The sequence below is a fragment of the Typopeltis vanoorti genome, chromosome 24 (genome assembly GCF_054136105.1).
Source record: "Typopeltis vanoorti isolate ZY-2024b chromosome 24, IOZ_Tvanoo_1.0, whole genome shotgun sequence".
Classification (NCBI taxonomy): Eukaryota; Metazoa; Arthropoda; class Arachnida; order Uropygi; family Thelyphonidae; genus Typopeltis; species Typopeltis vanoorti.
The window spans coordinates 45071981-45094395 of NC_143572.1; the positions used below are offsets into that span (position 1 = coordinate 45071981).

Genomic DNA, 22415 nt, shown 5'->3' on the forward strand with positions numbered 1-22415 from the left:
TTATTTGTATCTTCATCTATACACAGATATTTATATAACCTATCCATCCATTTTTGGATGGACAGATTTTATGTAATTTGATAATTGGGATTTTTTGAAATATGTTTAGCCATTTCAATTTTAATCCAAATCATTTTAGAATAAAGTGTTGTGATACTGAGCAATGACAACAAACAAGAATGCTGCACTAAAATCTATCATTTTATTATTGTCTTAGATATTTCAAAGCAAAACACTATCTAAGAAATGCATACTTTTATCAAACCAATTATGATCATGAAAAATTATGGAACTAACCATTAAGAAAAATGTAGTTTTCTTAAAGAAGATATAATTGTGTTGTTCACAAGCAAGACATTTTTCTCCCCTTTAATTTTACAATGGTTCCTCATTTCATGTTTTCTACAGTTTAGCTGCCATCTATTTTGGATAATCAAATTCATACTTGATATGTTTACTCAGAAGCATCATTTTAACCTTTATTATTGCATAGTTCTATTTAAATTGCAAATCTTGTTCTATAAAGTCAAAACATGCATTGTACACAATAATCAAATGTTTTAAATTAATAGAACTTCTCAAAAGGGAAATAGTAGCTGCTGCAGATTTTCTTGTGCACAAGAAAGTGCCAATTCAAATCTGCAACTACATCTACTTCACTATAAGCATATTGAGTGTCTGTTTAAAGCAAACATTAGAAACATGAATAGTTTATCTCATAAGCTTCAAATATTGAAACAGAAAACTATTTTGGAATGTTTCTGTCTTTTTACTTAACAGCTGTCATAAACACAGAAAATATCTCTTTTCAAACAAAACAAAAAAAAAAAAAATTCAACAGTGAAAGACACATTAATTTCTCATCAAGAACTTCAATAATAATGAATCCACAAAGAAAACTATTCATTCCTTATATTTTTCTCTATTTCTTAAAGGGAATCATTCACAACTCTGTCTTTTCTTTTTCTATTTATTCCATTTTTTACAATGTCTCTCTCTCTATATACTCTCTTTCTAGTGTCCATGAGATGTTTGTTTGATATCACAGTAGAGCATACACTATATTATCTTATTTGTGAATGTGGGAATGATGGCATGACATCTGGGCATCACAGAAAGCAGAGAGAGAAGTTTCAGTAATGGCAGACTGGATTCATTTGATGACAGTGTGATGAAGTTTCTTTTCCACTTGATGGCCATTTCATAAATTAAAGATGTCAAGAAATTATATTCTTGGTTTCATCCATTCAAGTGTAAGCTAACAAAGTTTGTGTGTGAAGTAACTTCACGACTGGGCTACTTGTATGTAGAGGCTAATTACTTCACATCAATTGCCTTAGTATCCCATAATACAAGGCATATATCCTTATGGACAAGTATATAAAGGGGAGGGGGCTGGAAACTTCTGATAAACACAGAGAACAAAAATGATATAAAGCAAGTGATATAACCATCAGTTGGATGGTTATATCAGTTGCTTTAATATCATTTTTGTTCTAAGTGTTTATCAGAATTTTCCATCTCTCCCCCTTGTAATGTTATGGATTATGGGAAGGGCCACTACCCAGACTAGCTTTGACTTTATTGAGGTCTAATCAGTAGGAGCCAGATCCAAAAGAGATACCAAGGTTGAACTAATGTAGAAGTCATATATTTCCCATATACAAGCAGTCAGAAGGTGTTACCTTACTGCTAAAATACTCTGGATTAGACAGATATGTTGAAAGTTTTTTCACTTGGTTATACTATGAATTAAAAATGCCAAGAAATTATATTCTTGGTTTCATTCTTTATCCAAGTGCAAGAAAACAAATTTGTGCATGAAATGCTAAGGCAATTGATGTGAAGTCACTAGCCTCTATATACAAGTAGCCAAGTTCTGAAGTTATTTCATGTGCAAACTTTCTTTGCTAACACTTGGATAAAGGATGAAACCAATATAAAATCTTGGTATCTTTAATTTACAGTATACCAAGTGGAAAAACTTTCAACATCTATCTCAAATCCAGAATATTTTTGTAATAACGTGTGACAGCTTTTGACTAGTTGTATATGGGAAATATATGAGTTCTACATTGACTTCAACCTTGGTATCTCTTTTAGGTCTGGCTCCCACTGATGAGACCTCAATAAAGGTCTAAACTGGTCTGGATAGTGGTCTTTCCCATAATGCATAGCATTATACTTGTAGGTAAGGATATGTGCCTTGAATTATGAGATACTAAGGCAATTAAGGCAAAGTCATTAGCCTCTATATACAAGTAGCCCAGTCGTGAAGTTACTTCATGCACAAACGTTTGCTTACACTTAGATAAAGGATGAAACCAAGAATATAATTTCTTGGCATATTTAATTTATAATATAACCAAGCGAAAAAACTTTCAACAATGATTATTTCATGCACTCTGCATAAAAAACGTCTACAGGTATTTTAATTCCAATGATGTAGGAAGGTATGTACATCTTGCTGATTCTTATTGTTGATGCTAAATTGAAAACTAATTCCACTATTGACTTAAACTATGGAGTGCCATAAGGCTTAATGGCCTCACTATTCTACCACTAACAGCAAAACTACAAGTACTACAGCTGTATTTTTCTTACAACAGAATACTGTTTTAACAAACGCTTTTATCAGTGTAATGATAATACACAACTTGTATTCCAATTGTAATTAACTAAACTAACAACAATATTTTTCATAAACAAAATTCATACACAGAAATTTAAATACCTTTACAGAGGGCTCTTCTTTAAAAAAAAAAAAATATATATATATATATATATATATATATATATATATATATACACACATATAGTTTTTTTTAAATTAAACACACATACAAAATCATTTTAAGCTAGCAACATTAAAATAAATAAGGTGATAATTTTTTCCTTTTAGTATCTGGTTTTAAATAATAGTATTTACTAAAGGTTTGTCTATATATATGTCTGACTTGAGGATTCAAAGATAATTGAGATGTACTTTCACTTTCTAAGCAATCAACATTTAAATCAATTGATTCTACCTGCTCATGGGGTTATTAGTAGATTTATCAGTTCACTAGCAGCAAAGCTAGAATTTCTAAGTTCCCTAATTTCAGATAATCAGATGCTGAGCTCTTTGATGAAATGCATAAAATGTATGAAAATCTTTTGATAATGTCTCAGTTCTACAAGCATTTTGATCAGTAAACCTTTCCTGATCAAGCACATTCAATCTCGATTTATTCCTAGAATAAGGATTTGGAGTTTGTTTTTTTTTAAAACTTTTTTATAATTGGAAAGCAAACAACTTACTGTTTTGCTTTGACTCTAAGATGCCTTCACTTTCTAACAGTTTCTTAAGAGAGAGAGAGATTCCAGGTATTATTGTAGTACTCTTTTGGTAGAAATATTTTCTATCCCATCTGAATGTGCAGTAATGAATTTATCAGGGTGTCTTATATCAACAAGCTTATAAATTACAGGATATATATATATATATATAACAATTTGTAGTATTAGCTCGGAATTGGGATAAATATGAATATGAATATATATATATATTCATATTTCATATATTCATGAAATCTGAAAGCACATCCCAACTCAACATCACCAGAGTTAAAGATCGGTACTATCAACATAAGAAGCCTGAATGGCAAAGAAATGGAGCTAGCTGAGGAATTAGATAAGTACCATATTGACATAATAGGGGAGACTGAAACAAAAAAGACAAAAACTGGTGAGATCTTTCTGAGCAATAAATACAAAATGTTATATTCAGGAAATGACAATCAAGGAAAAGGAGGAGTAGCCATAGAATTCAACACAAAATACGAGGTGAATCTTCTTGAATGGCAGGCAGTCTCAAGTAGAGTGATGTGGGTAAATATCAGAATGAGGAATTGGACAATGAGACTTATTTGTGCCTATGGTCCCACAGAAGGTTCTACTAAGGCAGAAGTGGAGGAATTTTTTTATGCTTTAGAAAAAGCAACTGACACAATGAAAGGAAAAGTTGGTCCTTGTTGGGGATCTAAATAGCAGAGTAGGAAATGATTGTCAGACATACAAAAATATTTTGGGAAAATTTGGAGAAAAGAGCAAAGCCAATAATAATGGCAAATACCTGTTGGATTTCTGCTCAGGACATGGACTGGTTATTACTAACACCATGTTCCAACATAAAAATGTGCATAAATTCACATGGAGAGAAGAGGCAATGAATAACAAAAGTCTCATTGACTATGTTATTCTTGATAATAATGTTTCCTATCTGTTGCAGGACACAAGAGTGTACAGGGGATTTGAAATCGGAAGCGATCACTTAGTCTTGAACAGGATAAAATTGCATTTAATATTGAGAAGAATAACATGTAAGAAAGTTTTAAAGCAAATAAAAGTTGAGCAGCCCTCAGATGTCAATTGTAGACTAAAATACACAAAGATTATTGAAAAAAAAATCAAAGAGTTTGAGAACAGGAACCAAACCTTAGGTTGCCTGAAAAGATAGAAAAATCAGAACTCCATGGTGGACACAGGAAGTTAAAGAGGCAGTGAAGGAAAAGAAGAAAGCATATCAAAAGTTCCTGGCAAATAAGTCAGCTTTTGCTCTTAGAGAATACAGAGACAAATGTAAGAAAGTGAAACACTGTGTAAAACTAGCTAAACAAAAGTTGTATGAGGACTTTGGCAAGAACATAGAAAATAAATATCAAGAAGGTGGTAAGATATTCTGGAGGTTGTTGAAGAAGCTTAGAAATGGATGAAAGAGTACTGTAAAAAGAGTTAGAGATGATAAAGGTGACATGAAAATGGGAGAAAAAGATATCCTTTAAGTATAGAGTAATTACTTCGAAAAATTGCTAAATGAAACAAGCAGTGATAGCACGGTGGTAAAAAACACTCAACAGACATACAGTCAGGAATACATATCCATACTTGAAGTAGAAAAAGCCATCAAAGGATTGAAATGTGGAAAGACAGCAGGAGTAGATGATATTCGACATGAAATGCTGAAGTATGGTGGTATAAAAATCTTACAGTGGCTGCACTGCATAGTTCAGAAAGCTTGGACCGAGGGACGAATTCCCGATGAATGGAGTAGAGCTCTAATTGTTCCCATATATAAAAAGGGAAATAAAACTGAATGTGAGAATTACAGAGTTATTTCCCTACTGAGTGTTCCTGGCAAGATCTATGCAAGTATAATTGAAAAACGGTTGAGAAGAATTGTGGAAGAAAAGCTTGGTGAAGAACAAGCTGGATTCAGACCAAATAGAGGCTGTCAGGATCAGATCTTCACTTTACGACAAATGGTAGAGAAAGCATGGGAATATAACAAAGATCTGTATTTAAGTTTTGTCGATCTGGAAAAGGCATATGACAAGGTACCAAGAGAGAGAGAGAGAGAGAAGCTATTCAATACGCTAGAGTTATATGGTGTCAATGGGGCATTATATCAAGCAATACTTAGTCTTTATTTGAGTTGTAAGTCAGTAGTTAGAAATGAAGGAAGTACAGGAAGATGATTTAATGTTAAATCTGGTGTGAAACAATTATGTACATTATCCCCTCTGTTATTCATTATCTATATGGATCACATTATGGGAAAGTGGTATTAAACATGATATCAGAATTGGAGATGTTAATGTCAGCTCTTTGCTTTATGCGGATGATGTTATACTTCTAAATAAATCTGCTACAAGTTTGCAAGATTCCCTGACTAAATTGAATAACTGTTGTAATAGATATGGTATGAAGGTCAGCATTAAAATGACAAAGACAATGAAAATAGGTAGAATTGTTGAAAATGTCAACTGTGTTGTGAACGAGGAACCTGTAGAACAAGTAAAACATTTCAGCTACTTAGGCACGATTTTTACTGAAGATGGTAAATTAAATATAGAAATAGACAAGAGAATCAACAAAGCTGGTATGGTTGGAAGTCAATTGAATAAATTCATATGGAATAGGAGAGAAATTTGTCGGAACAATAAATTAGCTGTATACAAGACAGTGCTCAAACCAGTTTTAACTTATGGATCTGAGTGCTGGGTCAGAAGTAAGACACTTGACCAAAGACTAAAGACTGCAGATATGAGAGTTCTGAGAAAGATTAGAGGCGTGAACAGATGGCATCAATGGTAATATCATATTAAAAACGAGGATATTAGGAAAGAACTTGACATTGTTGGCATCCAAGAATGCGTTAGCAAAGCTAATCTCAGATGGTATGGTCACTTAAGCAGAATGGGCGAGGAAAGATTAGCAAAACAAGTGTTCTCTGCCAGGTTGGTAGGGAAACAACCCAGAGGAAGACCAAGATATAGGTGGATTGATATGGTGCAATGTGCCTTAGACGATAGAAATATAAGATCTGATAATGATAATATTGGAGTCTTGACAAGTAACAGACTGATTTGGAGGAAAATTGTAGATAGGAAGTTAGTAATGATGTAAATTTTTCATTTAGTACTATCATATCCTGTACACCCCTTGAGGGTATATGTCAAGTATTTGATGATGATGATGATGACATATATTCATATATATACATATTCATAAAATTAAAATTTAACTGACAAGAACCCAAGAAAATATAACAAAAAACGTATAGGTAAAACTGTTTTTAATTTGACTTTCTTCAATGAATTTAAATTTTATATTACACTTTGTATATTATAAAATATAAATGGAGCTGAACTCGGAAAATAAAATCCAAGTTAATGCGATCCTTGAGCTTGATGTCTGCTGCAAAGAGTTTTTATTTGAGGTACTAATTTAGTCATTTTCAATCTCAAATCTACATGGTTTGTGATATCCAGTTGATTTCTTGTTTTCAGTAGCAAGTCATTTATAGCACTAAAGCCACATTCAACTAAATATGATGACGGAAAGGACAACAGTTTTTTTTTTTTTTTTTGCAAAACTCATTAAATTTCGATATTTCTTTTTTTTTTCTTTTTCAGAAAGCCATGCCATTGTTCCCTTTATGTTAAATAAATCTCTAATAGACTCATCATTTTGCTTTTCTGAGAGTTCTTCTTGATACTATATTTATGTTGACTGCTGTATTAGTGATGTCACAGCTTTTTTCAAGGAAAGTCAGGGTTGCAACATCACCAATGGTGAGTTTTTTGAGTATATCGGTGATGAGGTGACGAATGCGACGTCATTTTCTAATTGCCCCACATTGGGAAACACTACTTTAGAGAAAGCAACTGACACAATGAAAAAGGAAAAGTTGGTCCTTGTTGGGGATCTAAATAGCAGAGTAGGAAATGATTGTTAGACAAACAAAAATATTTTGGGAAAATTTGGAGAAAAGAGCAAGGCTAATAATAATTAGCTTTACTCTTTTCCAAAATCCAAATACCTGCTGGATTTCTGCTCAGGATATGGACTGGTTATTATTAACACAATGTTCCAACATAAAATTGTGCACAAATTCACATGGAGAGAAGAGACAAGGAATAAGAAAATCTCATTGACTATGTTATTGTTGATAGTGATGTTTTCCCCCTGGTGCAGGACAGCAGAGTGTACAGAGGATTTAAAATTGGAAGTGATCACTATTTAGTTTTGAGCAGGATAAAATTGAATTTCATATTGAAAAGAATAACATGTAAGAAAGTTTTAAAACAAATAATGTTGAGCAGCTATCAGATGTGAACTGTAGACTAAAATACACAAACGTTATTCAAGAAAAAATGAAAGAGTTTGAGAACAGGAACCAAACCTTGCAGATTCAGTGGCAAGCCCTGAAGAAAAAACTGATTGATTCAGCCAGAGAGTCATGTGGTGAGGTTGTCTGCAAGGATAGAAAAATCAGAACTCCAATGGACACAGGAAGTAAAAGAAGAAAGCATATCAAAAGTTCCTGGCAAATAACAGCTTTTGCTATTGGAGAATACAGAGAGAAATGCAAGAAAGCGAAACACTGTGTAAAACTAGCTAAACAAAAGTCAAGGGAGGCCTTTAGTAAGAACATAGAATATAAATATCAAGAAGGTAGCAAGATATTCTGGAGGTTGTTGAAGAAGCTCAGAAATGGAGAAGAGTGCTGTAAAAGGAATTAGAGATGATAAAGGTGACATGAAAACAGAAGAAAAAGATATCCTTGAAGTATGGAGTTAATTACTTCGAAAAATTGCTAAATGAAATAAGCAGTGATGACAGCACAGTGGTAAAATACACTACTTGAAGTAGAAAAAGCCATCAAAAGCCTGAAATGTGGAAAGGCAGCAGGAGTAAATGATATTCAACCAGAAATGCTCAGGTATGGAGGTATAAAAGTATTACAGTGAGTGCATGCACTGCATAATTCAGAAGGCCTGGACATCCAAGAGGGATGAATTCCAGATGATTGGAGTAGAGCTCTCATAGTACCCATATATAAAAAGGGAAATAAAACTGAATGTGAGAATTACAGAGGTATTTCTCTACTGAGTGTTCCTAGTAAGATAGATGTAAGCATACTTGAGAAACGGTTGAGAAGGATTGTGGAAGAGAATCTTGGTTAAGAACAAGCTGGATTCAGACCAAACAGAGGTTGTCAGGATCAGATTTTCATTTTACAACAGATAGCTGAGAAATCATGGGAATATAACAAAGATCTGTATTTAAGTTTTGTAGATCTGGAAAAGGCTAATGACAAGGTGCCAAGGAAGAAGCTATTCAAAACGCTACAAGTTATATGGTGTCAATGGAGCATTTATATCAAGCAATACTTAGTCTTTATTTGAGTTGTAAGTCAGTAGTTAGAATTGAAGGAAGTACAGGAAGATGGTTTAATGTTAAATCTGGTGTCAGACAAGGATGTATGTAATCCCCTCTGTTATTCATTATCTATATGGATCACATAATGAAGGAAAGTGGTATTAAACCTGATATCAAAATTGGAGATGTTAATCTAAGCTCTTTTCTTTATGGCAGTGTTTCTCAAACTTAAGATACCCACGTACTGCTTCTTAAATTTTCATTATTACCAAGTATCCCTAATTAATTAATTAAAAAATAAACTCGTTCATTAATTAAAATAAATAAATTCACTGATTAAAATTAATAAATTAATTTAAAATATTAATATCTATTTTATTTGAATTTATATGTTCATGTAAACAAAAAATATGATTTATTTTTAAATTTTGGTTCTCTAGAGATGTCAGATGACACACTCTTATCAATTTCATTTGATCCAGATGCAATATCAACGTTTTCTTGTTGCTTACAGCTACTTGTATTTGCTATATTGCTGTATTTTGGGGGTTTTCTAAATCCAATCTTTAACCAGTGATCCATACATAAGAATTTGAAAGCTTAAAAAAAATACTGTATTTACTCGAATATAACTCTAACTTTTCCCCAAAATTAAAGCTAAAAAATCGTGTTGCGAGATATGTGCGGGAATTTTCGGAAACTAAAATTTTCAGAAAAAAATTTAAAATGGTGCGACTTACCAAGAAGCTGCTACTCGCTATCACTACTTTTGGCATCGAGAACAGTTTCTTTGTGTGCATCGTCAAAGTCATCTATCCAAATATCGTCATCTTCTTTCCCATTATTTCAAGCAAAAATTACCAGTAATTTACAAGACTTGAGATAAGTAGAGCAGCGAAGAACTGCATATGATTGGTGCAGTATTAACAAAAGATTGTGCGAACCAAAGACAAATTAGTATTTCAACTGTTGAGTTGAAATGCTAATTCCCTTCAACCGAATTCCATAATATCTGAAACACATTCACTATATATTTCTTAGTTTTAACACATTAACGACAGGGGTGGTGTCAAGCAAAACCATATGTTCCACCGGCAACATATGGTTTTGCTTGGTCTACACAGCAGTTTCTGTTGGAGAGGGGATGTGAATCACTAGTTAGCCGTTTTATCCAGGTTGTCTCTAATTGCACTGTTTGTTGAAAAATATAATGACTTTAATTATGTATAGCCGAAAATTGCCACGTATCCCCTAACGACCTTTCGTGTACCAGGGGTATGAATACCACACTTTGAGAAACACTGCTTTATGCAGATGATGTTATACTTCTAAATAAATCCGCTACAAGTCTGAAAGATTCCCTGACTAAACTGAATAACAGTTGTAGTAGATATGGTATGAAGGTCAGCATTAAAAAGACAAAGACAATGAAAATTAGACAACTGAATCAACAAAGCTGGTATGGTTGGCAGTCAACTGAATAAATTTATATGGAATAAGAGAGAAACTAGCCAAAACACTAAATTAGCTTATACAGGACAGTGTTCAAGCCAATTTTAACTTATAGATCTGAGAGCTGAGTTAGAAATAAAATGCTTGACCAAAGACTAGAGACCACAGATATTCTCATATCTATGGTCTCTAGTCTTTGGTCAAGTCCTGAGAATGATTAGAGGGGCGAACAGATGGCATCAGTGGTAATGTCATATTAAAAAGGAGGATGTTAGCATCCAGGAATGTGTTAGCAGAGCTAATCTGAGGTGGTATGGTCACTTAAACAGAATGGGAGAGGAAAGATTAGCAAAAGAAGTGTTCTCTGTCAGGCTGGCAGGAAAAAGACCTAGAGAAAGACCAAGATATAGGTGGAATGATACAGTAAAGTGCCTTAGAAGATAGAAATATAAGATCTGATAATTTTGGAGTCTTGACAGCTAACAGACTGATTTGGAGGAAAATTGTAGATAGGAAGTTAGCAATGATGTAAATTTTTCATGTAGTACTATGATATCCTATACATCCCTTGAGGGTGTATATATATATATATATCAGGAAATTAATGATGAACAACGACATTATGCAACTGTGTTAATGATGGGAATGGGCATTATCATGGAAATGATTAATTACTAGGAGAAAACAATTTCAACTTTGTGTTCTTCTAGTTTGGACCCATCAAACGTGTGCAAAGATGTCTGCATAAATAAGGCACTAGAAAAGAACAGACATCTACAAGCTGTTCAACTGTGTCACACAGGCTACAGACAAAAGAACACGCAGAAGCTTATTTTGTCAATACACAAATGCTAGGAGAATCAGAAATAAAGGGGTAGAGTTTGTTACCTTGATCAATATGTTGAGACCTCAGATTATAGGCATTAGTGAGACCTGGCTATCAGAATCAGACATACTAACTGGTATCAAGTGTAAAGGGTACAGTATTTATAGGAAGGATAGCGAGAATAAAAGGGTGTGGTCCTAATGATATCAGATGACTTGAATCCAGTTAGTGTTGAGACCTATGATTGTAATACTAATAACAGTTTATCACATGGTAGTAAGTTTGAAGCCATCTAGTGTGAGGTGGAATCTAACAGATCAAATACGGAAGCTGTTCAATAAGTTATAAGACTATATTTATACAGAAAACAGATTACCTTTAATCATCATCATTTACATGGTCTTTTTCGAAGTAACTACCATGAGACGCGATGCATTTGTCCCAACGTTGCATCCGCTTCTTAAACACATGTGAAAGTCCGTTTTTTTGAGAGTTCTTTCAAAACCGCCTCCACAGCTTTTACACATGCTTTGTTGCTTTCGAAATGGCGGCCTCTTAGTGGTTTCTCGAGCTGAGGAAACAGCCAGAAATCGCACGGTGTGAGATCAGGACTGTATGGAGGGTGTGGTAGGATATCTATGTTGTTCTTCTGCAAAACGTCCACTACACCACCAGCAATATGTGGCCTTGCATTATCGTGGTGCAATAAGAAGCCATTCTTCAGCAATGGACACTTCCTTTTGACGTGCTGTACCATTGTCCGTAAAACATCCGCATAGTATGAGCCGTTTACAGTATTCCCGGGTTCTACAGCGTGTTGGTAAACAATGCCTTCGTAGTCAAAAAACATTATGGTCATAACTTTACCAGCTGATTTTACAGTTTTTGCTTTCTTGGGGGTAGCGAATGGAAGACGGATGCTTCCATTCACTGCTTTGTTGTTTCATTGTAGGGTCATAGCACAACCGAGCTTCATCTGCTGTAATGATGCGTTTTAAGAAGTTGTCGCCTTCTTGTTCCAGTCTTTCTTTCCATTCTGTGCACACATCCACTCGATGCTGCATTTGCTCCAGTGTCAAGAGTTTGGGAATCCATCGGGCGCAAACATGTTTCAGTCCCAAATGTTCAGCCATGATTGAGTGAACGCTTCCCACAGAAATATTCAGGACAACATGCAGCTGGCGTACTGTAATTCTGCGATCCTCCTTGATGATAATTGCTGCTGTGTTGATCATTGTCTCTGTGATGGACGTTGAAGGTCTTCCCTCACGTTCAAGATCTTCCACATTTTGCCTTCCTTCCTTAAAAGTTTTATGCCAGCGAAAACACTTGCCCTCGACATTGCTTCATCGTGGAAAGCTTCGCGTAAGTGTCCAATGCCGATTTTTGCAAACGCACACAAAATTTAATCGCATAACACTGTTCCAAGGACGCTTCCATTTCGGCAACTGGTCGCGTCTCGTAGGCGCGCCGAAACAAGCTTGCGTTAGTCACGTGACACTCTGGCACATCAGCCTGTATATGCCGTCTATCAACCTCTTTTGTTAATACAGACAGCAACATTTCTTTATTCCCAGAAATTAATATTGTGATGAGTGGTAACAGCCCTTGTACATAGTCGGGTATTGTTACAGACCTGGTGGATCAGTTGATAGTGATGAAGAAATCCTCACCAAATAAAAATGAAGTGGGGAGGGGGGAAGAGTAATCATAACTGGGGACTTTAATTATCCAAACATTGATTGGGTAGCATTAAAATATGATGAGAAGAATGAAACCAAATTTATCAAGCTGTTGTGATACAACTTGAGGTCAAAGAGTGTTAGATTTGATTATAGCGTCAGAGGATGTTTCAGTTAAAGACGCAACTATCCTGCCTCCAGTTGGTGACAATGATCATGGGGTAGTCACTTGGAATTGGCTAAATTTATTAATGTTCAATTCAGAAAACATTACATGTTGAACTACAAAGCAGTAAACTATGACCGACTGAGGAATATACAGAGTTCAGTGCAATTTTATTTGTTCTGAATGGGAAGAATTTCGAAGAATAAGTGCACGGGAAGCATTTAAAAATACTTAAATGATGCAATATCAGAATGTGCAAGAGATTCGTAAGAAAAGGATGATGTGGAAGGAATATCGTGTGCGTTAGGATGATGGCTATTACGAAAATTATAACAGGCCAGAAGAGTCACAACTGTTGTACAGAAAGTTAAGTTGGAATATGAAAGAATATCCATACCGAATGCAGATGGTGCGAGGATGACAGATGCAGAAGAGGTTGTTCAACTAATTAGTCCCCATTTGCTAAAAGCTAGCAACCTGGTGTATGCAGCACTGTGTTCATTGCTATCTCTTTGCTGGATGAAGAAAGTCAGGTGTATGAAGAGGGGGGTATTACAGCTGTTGTACAAACTGAATAAGATTCAGCAATGAGGATATACAAAGTGTCCAAACCAATTTTAACTTATGAATCTGGAAATCAAACAGTCGAAAGATTGGTGAAGAAAAATTATGGAAATTAATAGATAGCAGAATTATATTAAAAATTATAATATTAGATAAGAACTTGACATTGTTAGCATTAAGCATGTTTGAGTAAAGTTACCTATTGTAGTATGGTCAGAAAATAAATCAGAGGAAGACCAATCTAAGTTGATGATGTAGTTAGTAATGCCTGGGAAGACTGAAATGTAACAGTTGACAATATAGGAGACATGGGAAATAGACTTATCTGGGAGAATATTGTGGACAGGGCTATTAATACCGTAAACTTAATTATGTGGTACTATCAGAGTATCCTGTATACCAGTGTTTCTCAAACTTTTTGTTCGACGGAACACTTCACAAATCCTGAAATTTTAACAGAACACCTTGATTAGAGTCGAGTATTATCGATCTCATATTCAACGTAAAGCTAAGCGCACACCATTCCCGAAGCAGGCTGTATCCTTTTAAGGCCAACGTGCGCTGGCCTTAAAAGCACAATCCACATGCAAAGTTTGGAGCGCCTGATTTTCAAACATGTTTGAACTTGTCATAGCATTTAAAACCATTCCAGGCTCATATCAATTTTGATAATTTTTCACAGAACACTTATTCACTTTCCGCAGAACATAGTTTGGGAAACCCTGCTGTATACTATGGTTACATATCAGGAGTTGATGAAAATGAAAATTTGGAGTTGTAGAGTATGCAACTTATGGTCATTATTCTTAATGACCTTAAGATATGCTGAAAAACTAGAGTGATCCACATATCTAAATTTAAGTTTAACAGGCTCTTCTGAAACAGCCTGTTGAAGATACAATTAACATTCTTAATTTAAACAATAAACTGATACTAATTAAGAGAATTCACAACTTTCTTATCACTAAGTTGAGAAATGGTAGCTCAATTTGGCTAAGGATTTTGTATAGTACAATGCTCTCTGTGTGTGTGTACATAGAGTTTTGAGTACAACTTCACAATGATGGAGAAATAATGACAAAACTAGTCAGTTTAAATAAACAATTAACCAATTCTTTACATCTATTTTTTTTTTTTTGGGTTATTAAATAATAATGTCTATACTGTCAATAGCACTCTACCCCAAGGGATTTCTTGCTTCACTCATGGTTTCTGTAATAGGGATTTTTTTCCAAGGATGGGTGATTAGCCCATCGCTCAACCTTCCTCTTTTACCTGGGCTTAGGACCGGCATAGAGAAGAGCATAAGCTCCACCTCTGGCAGATCATTAACCAAACAAGAAGAAAATAAAATTAATGCCTTCCAAACAAAATGTCTTCACAGAATTCTCAAGATTTACTAGCCAAATAAAATCCCAAATATTGAAATTACAACAAAACAAAAACCAAACCCATTACAACAGAATTAAGGAAATGTAGACGGACATGGATAGGCCATGTATTGAGAATGCCAACATCAGAACACACAAGAACAGCATTGACATGGACACCTGGTGGTAAAAGGAATAAGGGAGGACCTAAAATGACACAGTGCTGGATAGTAATCGAAAAACGAAACAAACTAGCATGGTTAAGCTGGAGGAGAGCAAGAGAAACAGCACTGGACAAGTTTGGCATGCCAAACTTGTGGCCTGCTCTTATGCACCTTATAGGTGTAAAGAGCAATAAGCAAGCAAGCATGCTATCAATAGTTATTGTGTCAGTTTCCATCTAATATTCTATCCCAAAGGTTCAGTTTGGTTTGAAACATATATAATTTCCACTTTCCAAAATATGAAGATTCTGTTTATAGAAACAGGATACTTCATTTGACTCTATTCACAGATTATACCAACACTATTTGAAAATTCCACAAGACGTGAATAATTAAAACCAAATTTACCTGACTTCCAACATGCCTTTGCATTGGTGAACCAGTAGAAGTCTTTGATTCATTTTTGAATCCGCCACTAGATTCACCTTTAAAAGAAATTGCAAAATCATTAAATGAAATACTCTATATATTTAAGACTTCTTTCTTCCTTATTTATCATACATTAATGTAAAACTGAATAATCTGTTGGAATTATTATTATTTTATTTGTGATCAGTGTTGCCAACTACTGAAAATGATTTTTACACATAAATAAGGAAAAAAATAATTTACACACAACCAAGCTTTTTTTTCCCTAAACACATTATGTTATATTCAAAGGATAGAAGAGATGCCAAATTTAGAATGGTGTAAATAGCTAGCATTGCATTATCACTTGCAAAAACATATTTAGAATTCATTTTTAATTTGTATATATTGCCATATTCATAACAATACCATATGCTTAATCATTTATATTACAACAGGTCACAATCATGTCCATTTTTGAGCATTTGGACACTTATGCAGTCCTTTATGAAAGTTAATATTTAATATTACTATTAATTAATATTATTTAAAAGTTAACAGCACAAATCAACAATTTGAAGTGCATAAAATTTGACCACTGAAATTAAGAATTGAGAACTGGTGCACCATTGTGATGAAATAGCATCCTTTTCCTTGTCATTCCTGGCTTTTTCTCATAATTTTTTTTCATATAATGCTGCAGAAGGTTAGAGTAGCAGCACTCTTCAAAGGTTTATAGTTTGGCCCTTTGGAATATAATTAATCATTATTATCCTCTTGCAACCCCAGAAGAATGACACCTTGACTTTACTAGCTAAAGGAACCTTTAGCTAGTAAACTCTTCTTTGGAGGTAGAAATTAAGGATGTTTTCACTGTTCTTTTGTCTCAGGTATATGATGGATTCAAGTCTCATCAGGAGCCATGAATCTTCTCAGAAAATTATTATTATTAATGTACAGACACCTTCATGGAATTGGAAGACTCAATCTATCTACACATTTATTGTACCTCTCCTAACAAACCACTCACAACTGACTCTGGCAAATTATTTCCTCTGCATCATTCCTATAAAACCTTTTAAGTAACTTAACTGTTTTTATCATATCCCACTTTTCACTTATCAACCAACTTTTGCAAACTACAAACCCTTAATCTGTCTTCATATGAAGCATTCTTGAGACCACTCACCTTCTTGGTCACTCACCTAGGGATCCCCAACCCCAAGAAACCCACGTGACTAAACAGATCCAGATGTGGACATATTAAGGTCTCATAAAGAGGAATGATAACTCATTAACTCTGCTTGTTAGCATGTTCTTCAATAACCAAGTTATCCTATAAGCTACCTTGGCAACAACATTAGCAATATGCCTTCTAAACTTCAACTCTATAGTACGCCCACAGATACAAGACCCTTCGACACTTCTGTGCATGTCAAAAGAAGGAGAATCCATTCCGATAATAGGGTAATCGATCCGTATTGTGGGATGAGTGTTTATTATTAAACGTCAGAAAATTAACTTCTCTTTTATGATTTTTGTAGTTTTTAAAGTGGTAACTATTTTGCTTGTGTAACAGTTGGTATAAGCAAGTAATTTCACATGTTGGTGACCAATTCGTACATTGCCTTGTTTCTTTCTTCCCTTCAACATGAATTGACTCTTCTTGGCAGTCTGCCAACGATAACTCTCGTTTATGTGGTCGGACTATATCTACTATCATCCAGCAAATCCCTAGATTCACCAATTTCCTGGAGTACACAGCTTATAATCTATTTATCTCAAAATGCATAATTTTACATTTTATTCACATTAAAATGACCCTCATTATGTCTCGTCCATACTTATTTAAATCATCCTGCAAGCTCTCCACATTGCCTTAACTATTACTCTCAATCCAATTTTGCATCATCAGTAAACACCTGCATATTTCTCTTCAAATTATTTCCTATATCATTTATGTACAAATTAAACACTGAAGTCTAAGCAGTATACTACCAGTCATCTACTTTCTCCTGGATTCTGCAATTCCATATACTTTTTGATATTTGTCCATCAACCATACTCCTATCCATATCACCAGTTTCATATGTCGATATTTGTTCTAATATGCATAACAGTTTATGTGGTATTCTGTCCAATGTATCTGCAAAATCCAGCAGTATCTTTATGTAGCCACTCCCCTTATCCAACTCAGCTGTCACTTTATATAATGACAGCTGTCAGATGTTCATTATATAAAGTTAGTAAATTACTAAGAAATGACCGATCCTTCACAAAGCCATATTATCACTCATCATCATCATCAAATTCCTGCCATGTACCCTCAAGGGGTGTACAGGATATGACAGTACTACATGAAAAAATTACATCATTACTAACTTCCTATCTACAATTTTCCTCCAAATCAGTCTGTTACTTGTCAAGACTCCAACATTATCAGATCTTATGTTTCTATCGTCTAAGGCACTTTGTAAGCGTATCAATCCACCTATATCTTGGTCTTCCTCTGGGTTGTTTTGCTAATCTTTCCTCTCCCATTCTATTTAAGTGACCATACCACCTGAGATTAGCTCTGCTAACGCATTCCTGGATGCTGACAATGTCAAGTTCTTTCCTAATATCCCCATTTTTAATATGATATTGCCATTGATGCCATCTGTTCACGCCTCTAATCTTTCTCAGGACTCTCATATCTGCGGTCTCTAGTCTTTGGTCAAGTGTTTTACTTCTGACCCAGCTCTCAGATCCATAAGTTAAAACTGGTTTGAACACTATCTTGTATACAGTAATTTAGTGTTCCAACTAATTTCTTTCTTATTCCATATGAATTTATTCAACTGACATCCCACCATACCAGCTTTGCTGATTCTGTTGTCTATTTCTATATTTAATTTACCATCTTCAGTAAAAATCGTGCCTAAGTATCTGAAATGTTTTACTTGTTCCACAGGTTCTCCATTCACAACACAGTTGACATTTTCAATGATTCTGCCTATTTTCATTGTCTTTGTCTTTTTATTGCTGACCTTCATACCATATCTATTACAACAGTTATTCAATTTAGTCAGAGAATCTTGAAGACTTGTAGCAGATTTATTTAGAAGTATAACATCATCCGCATAAAACAAAGAGCTCACATTAACATCTCCAATTTTGATATCAGATTTAATACCACATTCCTTCATAATGTGATCCATATAGATAATGAATAACAGAGGGGATAATGTACATCCTTGTCTCACACCAGATTTAACATTAAACCATCTTCCTGTACTTCCTTCAATTCTAACTGCTGACTTACAACTCAAATAAAGACTAAGTATCACATGATATAATGCTCCATCGACACCATATAACTGTAACGTATTGAATAGCTTCTCTCTACACACCTTGTCATGTGCCTTTTCCAGATCGACAAAACTTAAATACAGATCTTTCTTATATTCCCATGATTTTTCATCAATTTGTCGTAAAGTGAAGATCTGATCCTGACAGCCTCTATTTGGCCTGAATCCAGCTTGTTCTTCACCAAGCTTTTCTTCCACAATTCTTCTCAACCGTTTCTCAAGTATACTTGCATAGATCTTGCCAGGAACACTCAGTAGGGAAATACCTCTGTAATTCTCACATTCAGTTTTATTTCCCTTTTTATATATGGGTACTATGAGAGCTCTACTCCAATCATCGGGAATTCGTCCTTCTGTCCAGGCTTTCTGAACTATGCAGTGCAGCCACTGTAAGACTTTTATACTACTATACTTCGGAATTTCTGGTCGAATATCATCTACACCTGCTGCCTTTCCACATTTCAAGCCTTTGATGGCTTTTTCTCCTTCAAGTATGAATATGTATTCCTGACTGTATGCTTGTTGAATGTTTTTTTACCACTGTGCAATCACTGCTTGTTTCATTTAGCAATTTTTTTGAATTAATTACTCCATACTTCAAGAATATCTTTTTCTCCCATTTTCATGTCACCTTCATCATCTCTAACTCCTTTTACAGCACTCTTTCCTCCATTCCTAAGCTTCTTCAACAACCTCCAGAATATCTTACCACCTTCTTGATATTTATTTTCTATGTTCTTGCCCAAGTCCTCATACAACTTTTGTTTAGCTAGTTTTACACAGTGTTTAGCATTCTTGCATTTGTCTCTGTATTCTGTAAGAGTAAAAGCTGACTTATTTGCCAGGAACTTTTGATATGCTTTCTTCTTTTCCTTCACTGCCTCTTTAACTTCCTGTGTCCACCATGGAGTTCTGATTTTTCTATCCTTGCAGACAACCCCACCACATGCCTCTCTTGCAGAATCAATCAGGGTTTTCTTCAAGGCTTGCCAGTGAATCTCCAAGGTTTGGTTCCTGTTCTCAAACTCTTTCATTTTTTCTTCAATAATCTTTGTGTATTTTAGTCTACAGTTCACATATGAGAGCTGTTCAACTGTATTCGCTTTAAAACTTTCTTAGATTATTCTTTTCAATATGAAATTCAATTTTATCCTGCTCAAGACTAAATAGTGATCACATCCAATTTCAAATCCTCTGTACACTCTGGTGTCCTGTACCAGGAAGAAAACATCACTATCAACAATAACATAGTCAATGAGACTTTTCTTATTCCTTGCCTCTTCTCTCCATGTGAATTTGTGCACATTTTTATGTTGGAACATGGTGTTAGCAATAACCAGTCCATGTCCTGAGCAGAAATCCAACAGGTATTTGCCATTATTATTAGCTTTGCTCTTTTTTCCAAATTTTCCCAAAATATTTTTGTATGTCTGACAATCATTTCCTACTCTGCTATTTAGATCCCCAACAAGGACCAACTTTTCCTTTTCCATTGTGTCAGTTGCTTTTTCTAAAGCATCAAAAAATTCCTCCACTTCTACCTTAGTGGAACCTTCTGTGGGAGCATAGGCACAAATAAGTCTCATTGTCCAATTCCCCATTCTGATATTTGCCCACATTACTCTACTTGGACTGCCTGCCATTCAAGAAGATTAGCCTTGTATTTTGTGTTGAATTCTATGGCTACTCCTCCTTTTCCTTGATTGTCATTTCCTGAATATAACATTTTGTATTTATTGCTCAGAAAGATCTCACCAGTTTTTGTCTTTTTTGTTTCAGTCTCCCCTATTATGTCAATATGGTACTTATCTAATTCCTCAGCTAGCTCCATTTCTTTGCAATTCAGGCTTCTTATGTTGATAGTACCGATCCTAAACTCTGGTGATGTTGAGTTGGGGATGTGTTTTCAGATTTGTTCCAGTAGCTGACTTTTCACTGTTCACCCTGGTGAAAACAACAGGGGCCTTGTTTAACCGGGTGATGCCCCAGCCATCATGAAATTTTGTCATGTTGTACCATCATTTTGTATATTGGTTTAAGCCCATAAGAATACAATTTGGTTGGCTAAATCCCAAATTGCTAGCCCATCCTCGTTCGTTCAGTATCCACGTAGATACCCAACAGGGTGCACTATGAGAAGGTGAGGATTGGACATTAGGTCAGAAGCCCTGGTCGGTTCTCCACATTCCTTTAAAGGCTAAGTGGAGGTCTCCTCTTAGTTATACACCTTTGACCCTTAAGCACCTCAAGATATAAAACTAAAAATTGCAAATTGTTTAAAAATAGCAGGTGTAGTTAACTCTATATTTAAACCTAACCTAGTCTAAAACAAACCAGACTAAAAGTACAGTAAAACCACAAAGTTATGCAGTAGGTGAGACCGACAAAAAATGCGTAAGTCAAACTCGCGTAACTCGGGGTATAATTTTGCATGTAATTTATATATACAAACATACAATTGGGACCAAAGGTTTACAAAAACACCTATATTTTTTAAGAAATATAATCATAATTGTAGTTTTTTGTACATAAAAAAAAAGAAAGTTATTTCGATGTCGATGGTTTCATAAAATCTAATAGATTCGTCTGACAGCATAATGTATTTTTCATGTCACGCAAAATTTCTTCATAGCAAGCTAATGATTTTTTATTCCTTGCCTTTTGCCTTGTGGCTGCAATTTGTTCCTCGTTAGAATGTGTCCTCCAAAATGTGTAAACCTTTCTTTTATGATTGTTCTTACTGTGGATTCCTGTAGATCGAACATCTTTGCTAGCTTACAAATTTCCGCCTTCAAAATCCTTATTAATGTCGAGTTTTGTTTCCAAAGTCGATGTTTTTCTTTTCTTGCTAGCTGTAGAAGAATCGGACTAGCTTCTTTTGGATGACATTATTATTTTTTATGTAATAAAATTTTTATCAAGAACATAACATTAAACAATCGCAAGGTTTGTAGACTATAAAAATGGAGACCGCGTGAAATACATCAGTGCTTGTTCACAGCATGTGCGACACTAGCGAATGCGGGCAGCACCTGAAAGATACGACTAGAGGTGAGGCATGAAGCGAGATGAGAATACGTACATATAAGAAACCGCGTAACTCCGGATTCGCATAAGTCGGGATATGACTGTATACAATACATTAGCCTTACCAGTCCTATTGTATGGAAGTGAAATGTGGACAATAAAAAAATAAAAAGACAAACAAAGAAATTATGAAAGAAAGAATTAAACCAGGAGTCATTAACAGAAAAAATTAAAAAAAAAAAAAATAAATGGATGGAATACATTGAAAGAATGATAACAGAAAGATTACCAAAACAAGCCTTAAATTACAAACAACTAGGAAAAAGAAAACCAGGACGTCCTCTTAAGAGATTCAACAATGACTTCTAAGGCCCGGAACAGGCCACTCTAGGCCTAAATCCTTGACAAGCATGATGATGATAGAATGGTTTTGACCTTAATTAAGGTGAAAAAGTTAAGGGATGTTCATCATAAGCCTAGAGTAATTAGTATAGGGGTGCAAGAGAGCCTGATAATATTAGGAGAAAGAAAAGACAGATAGATGGTATGAAAGATAGAGAAAAGGCCTCAGCTCCTTAATATCTTCATATAGCCAAAGGCTATCAGTTTTCTTTTTCATCGATCTCATGTAGATGAATAGCCAAAAGACCAACTGAAACTAAAGCGCAAAAATGACTGATACTCAGGTGGTTAACCTTAT

The 22415-nt window shown here is 34.8% G+C and overlaps 1 protein-coding gene across 1 annotated transcript in view; it reads right to left on the reverse strand.

Annotated features, from left to right (window-relative positions):
• LOC150093146 (uncharacterized) overlaps positions 1–22415 on the reverse strand; it is a 339961-nt gene that overhangs the window by 12597 nt on the left and 304949 nt on the right. The window contains exon 20 of the mRNA XM_090414162.1: positions 15339–15415. Coding sequence (XP_090270288.1) covers positions 15339–15415 — 77 coding nt within the window. The remainder of the gene's footprint in view (positions 1–15338; positions 15416–22415) is intronic.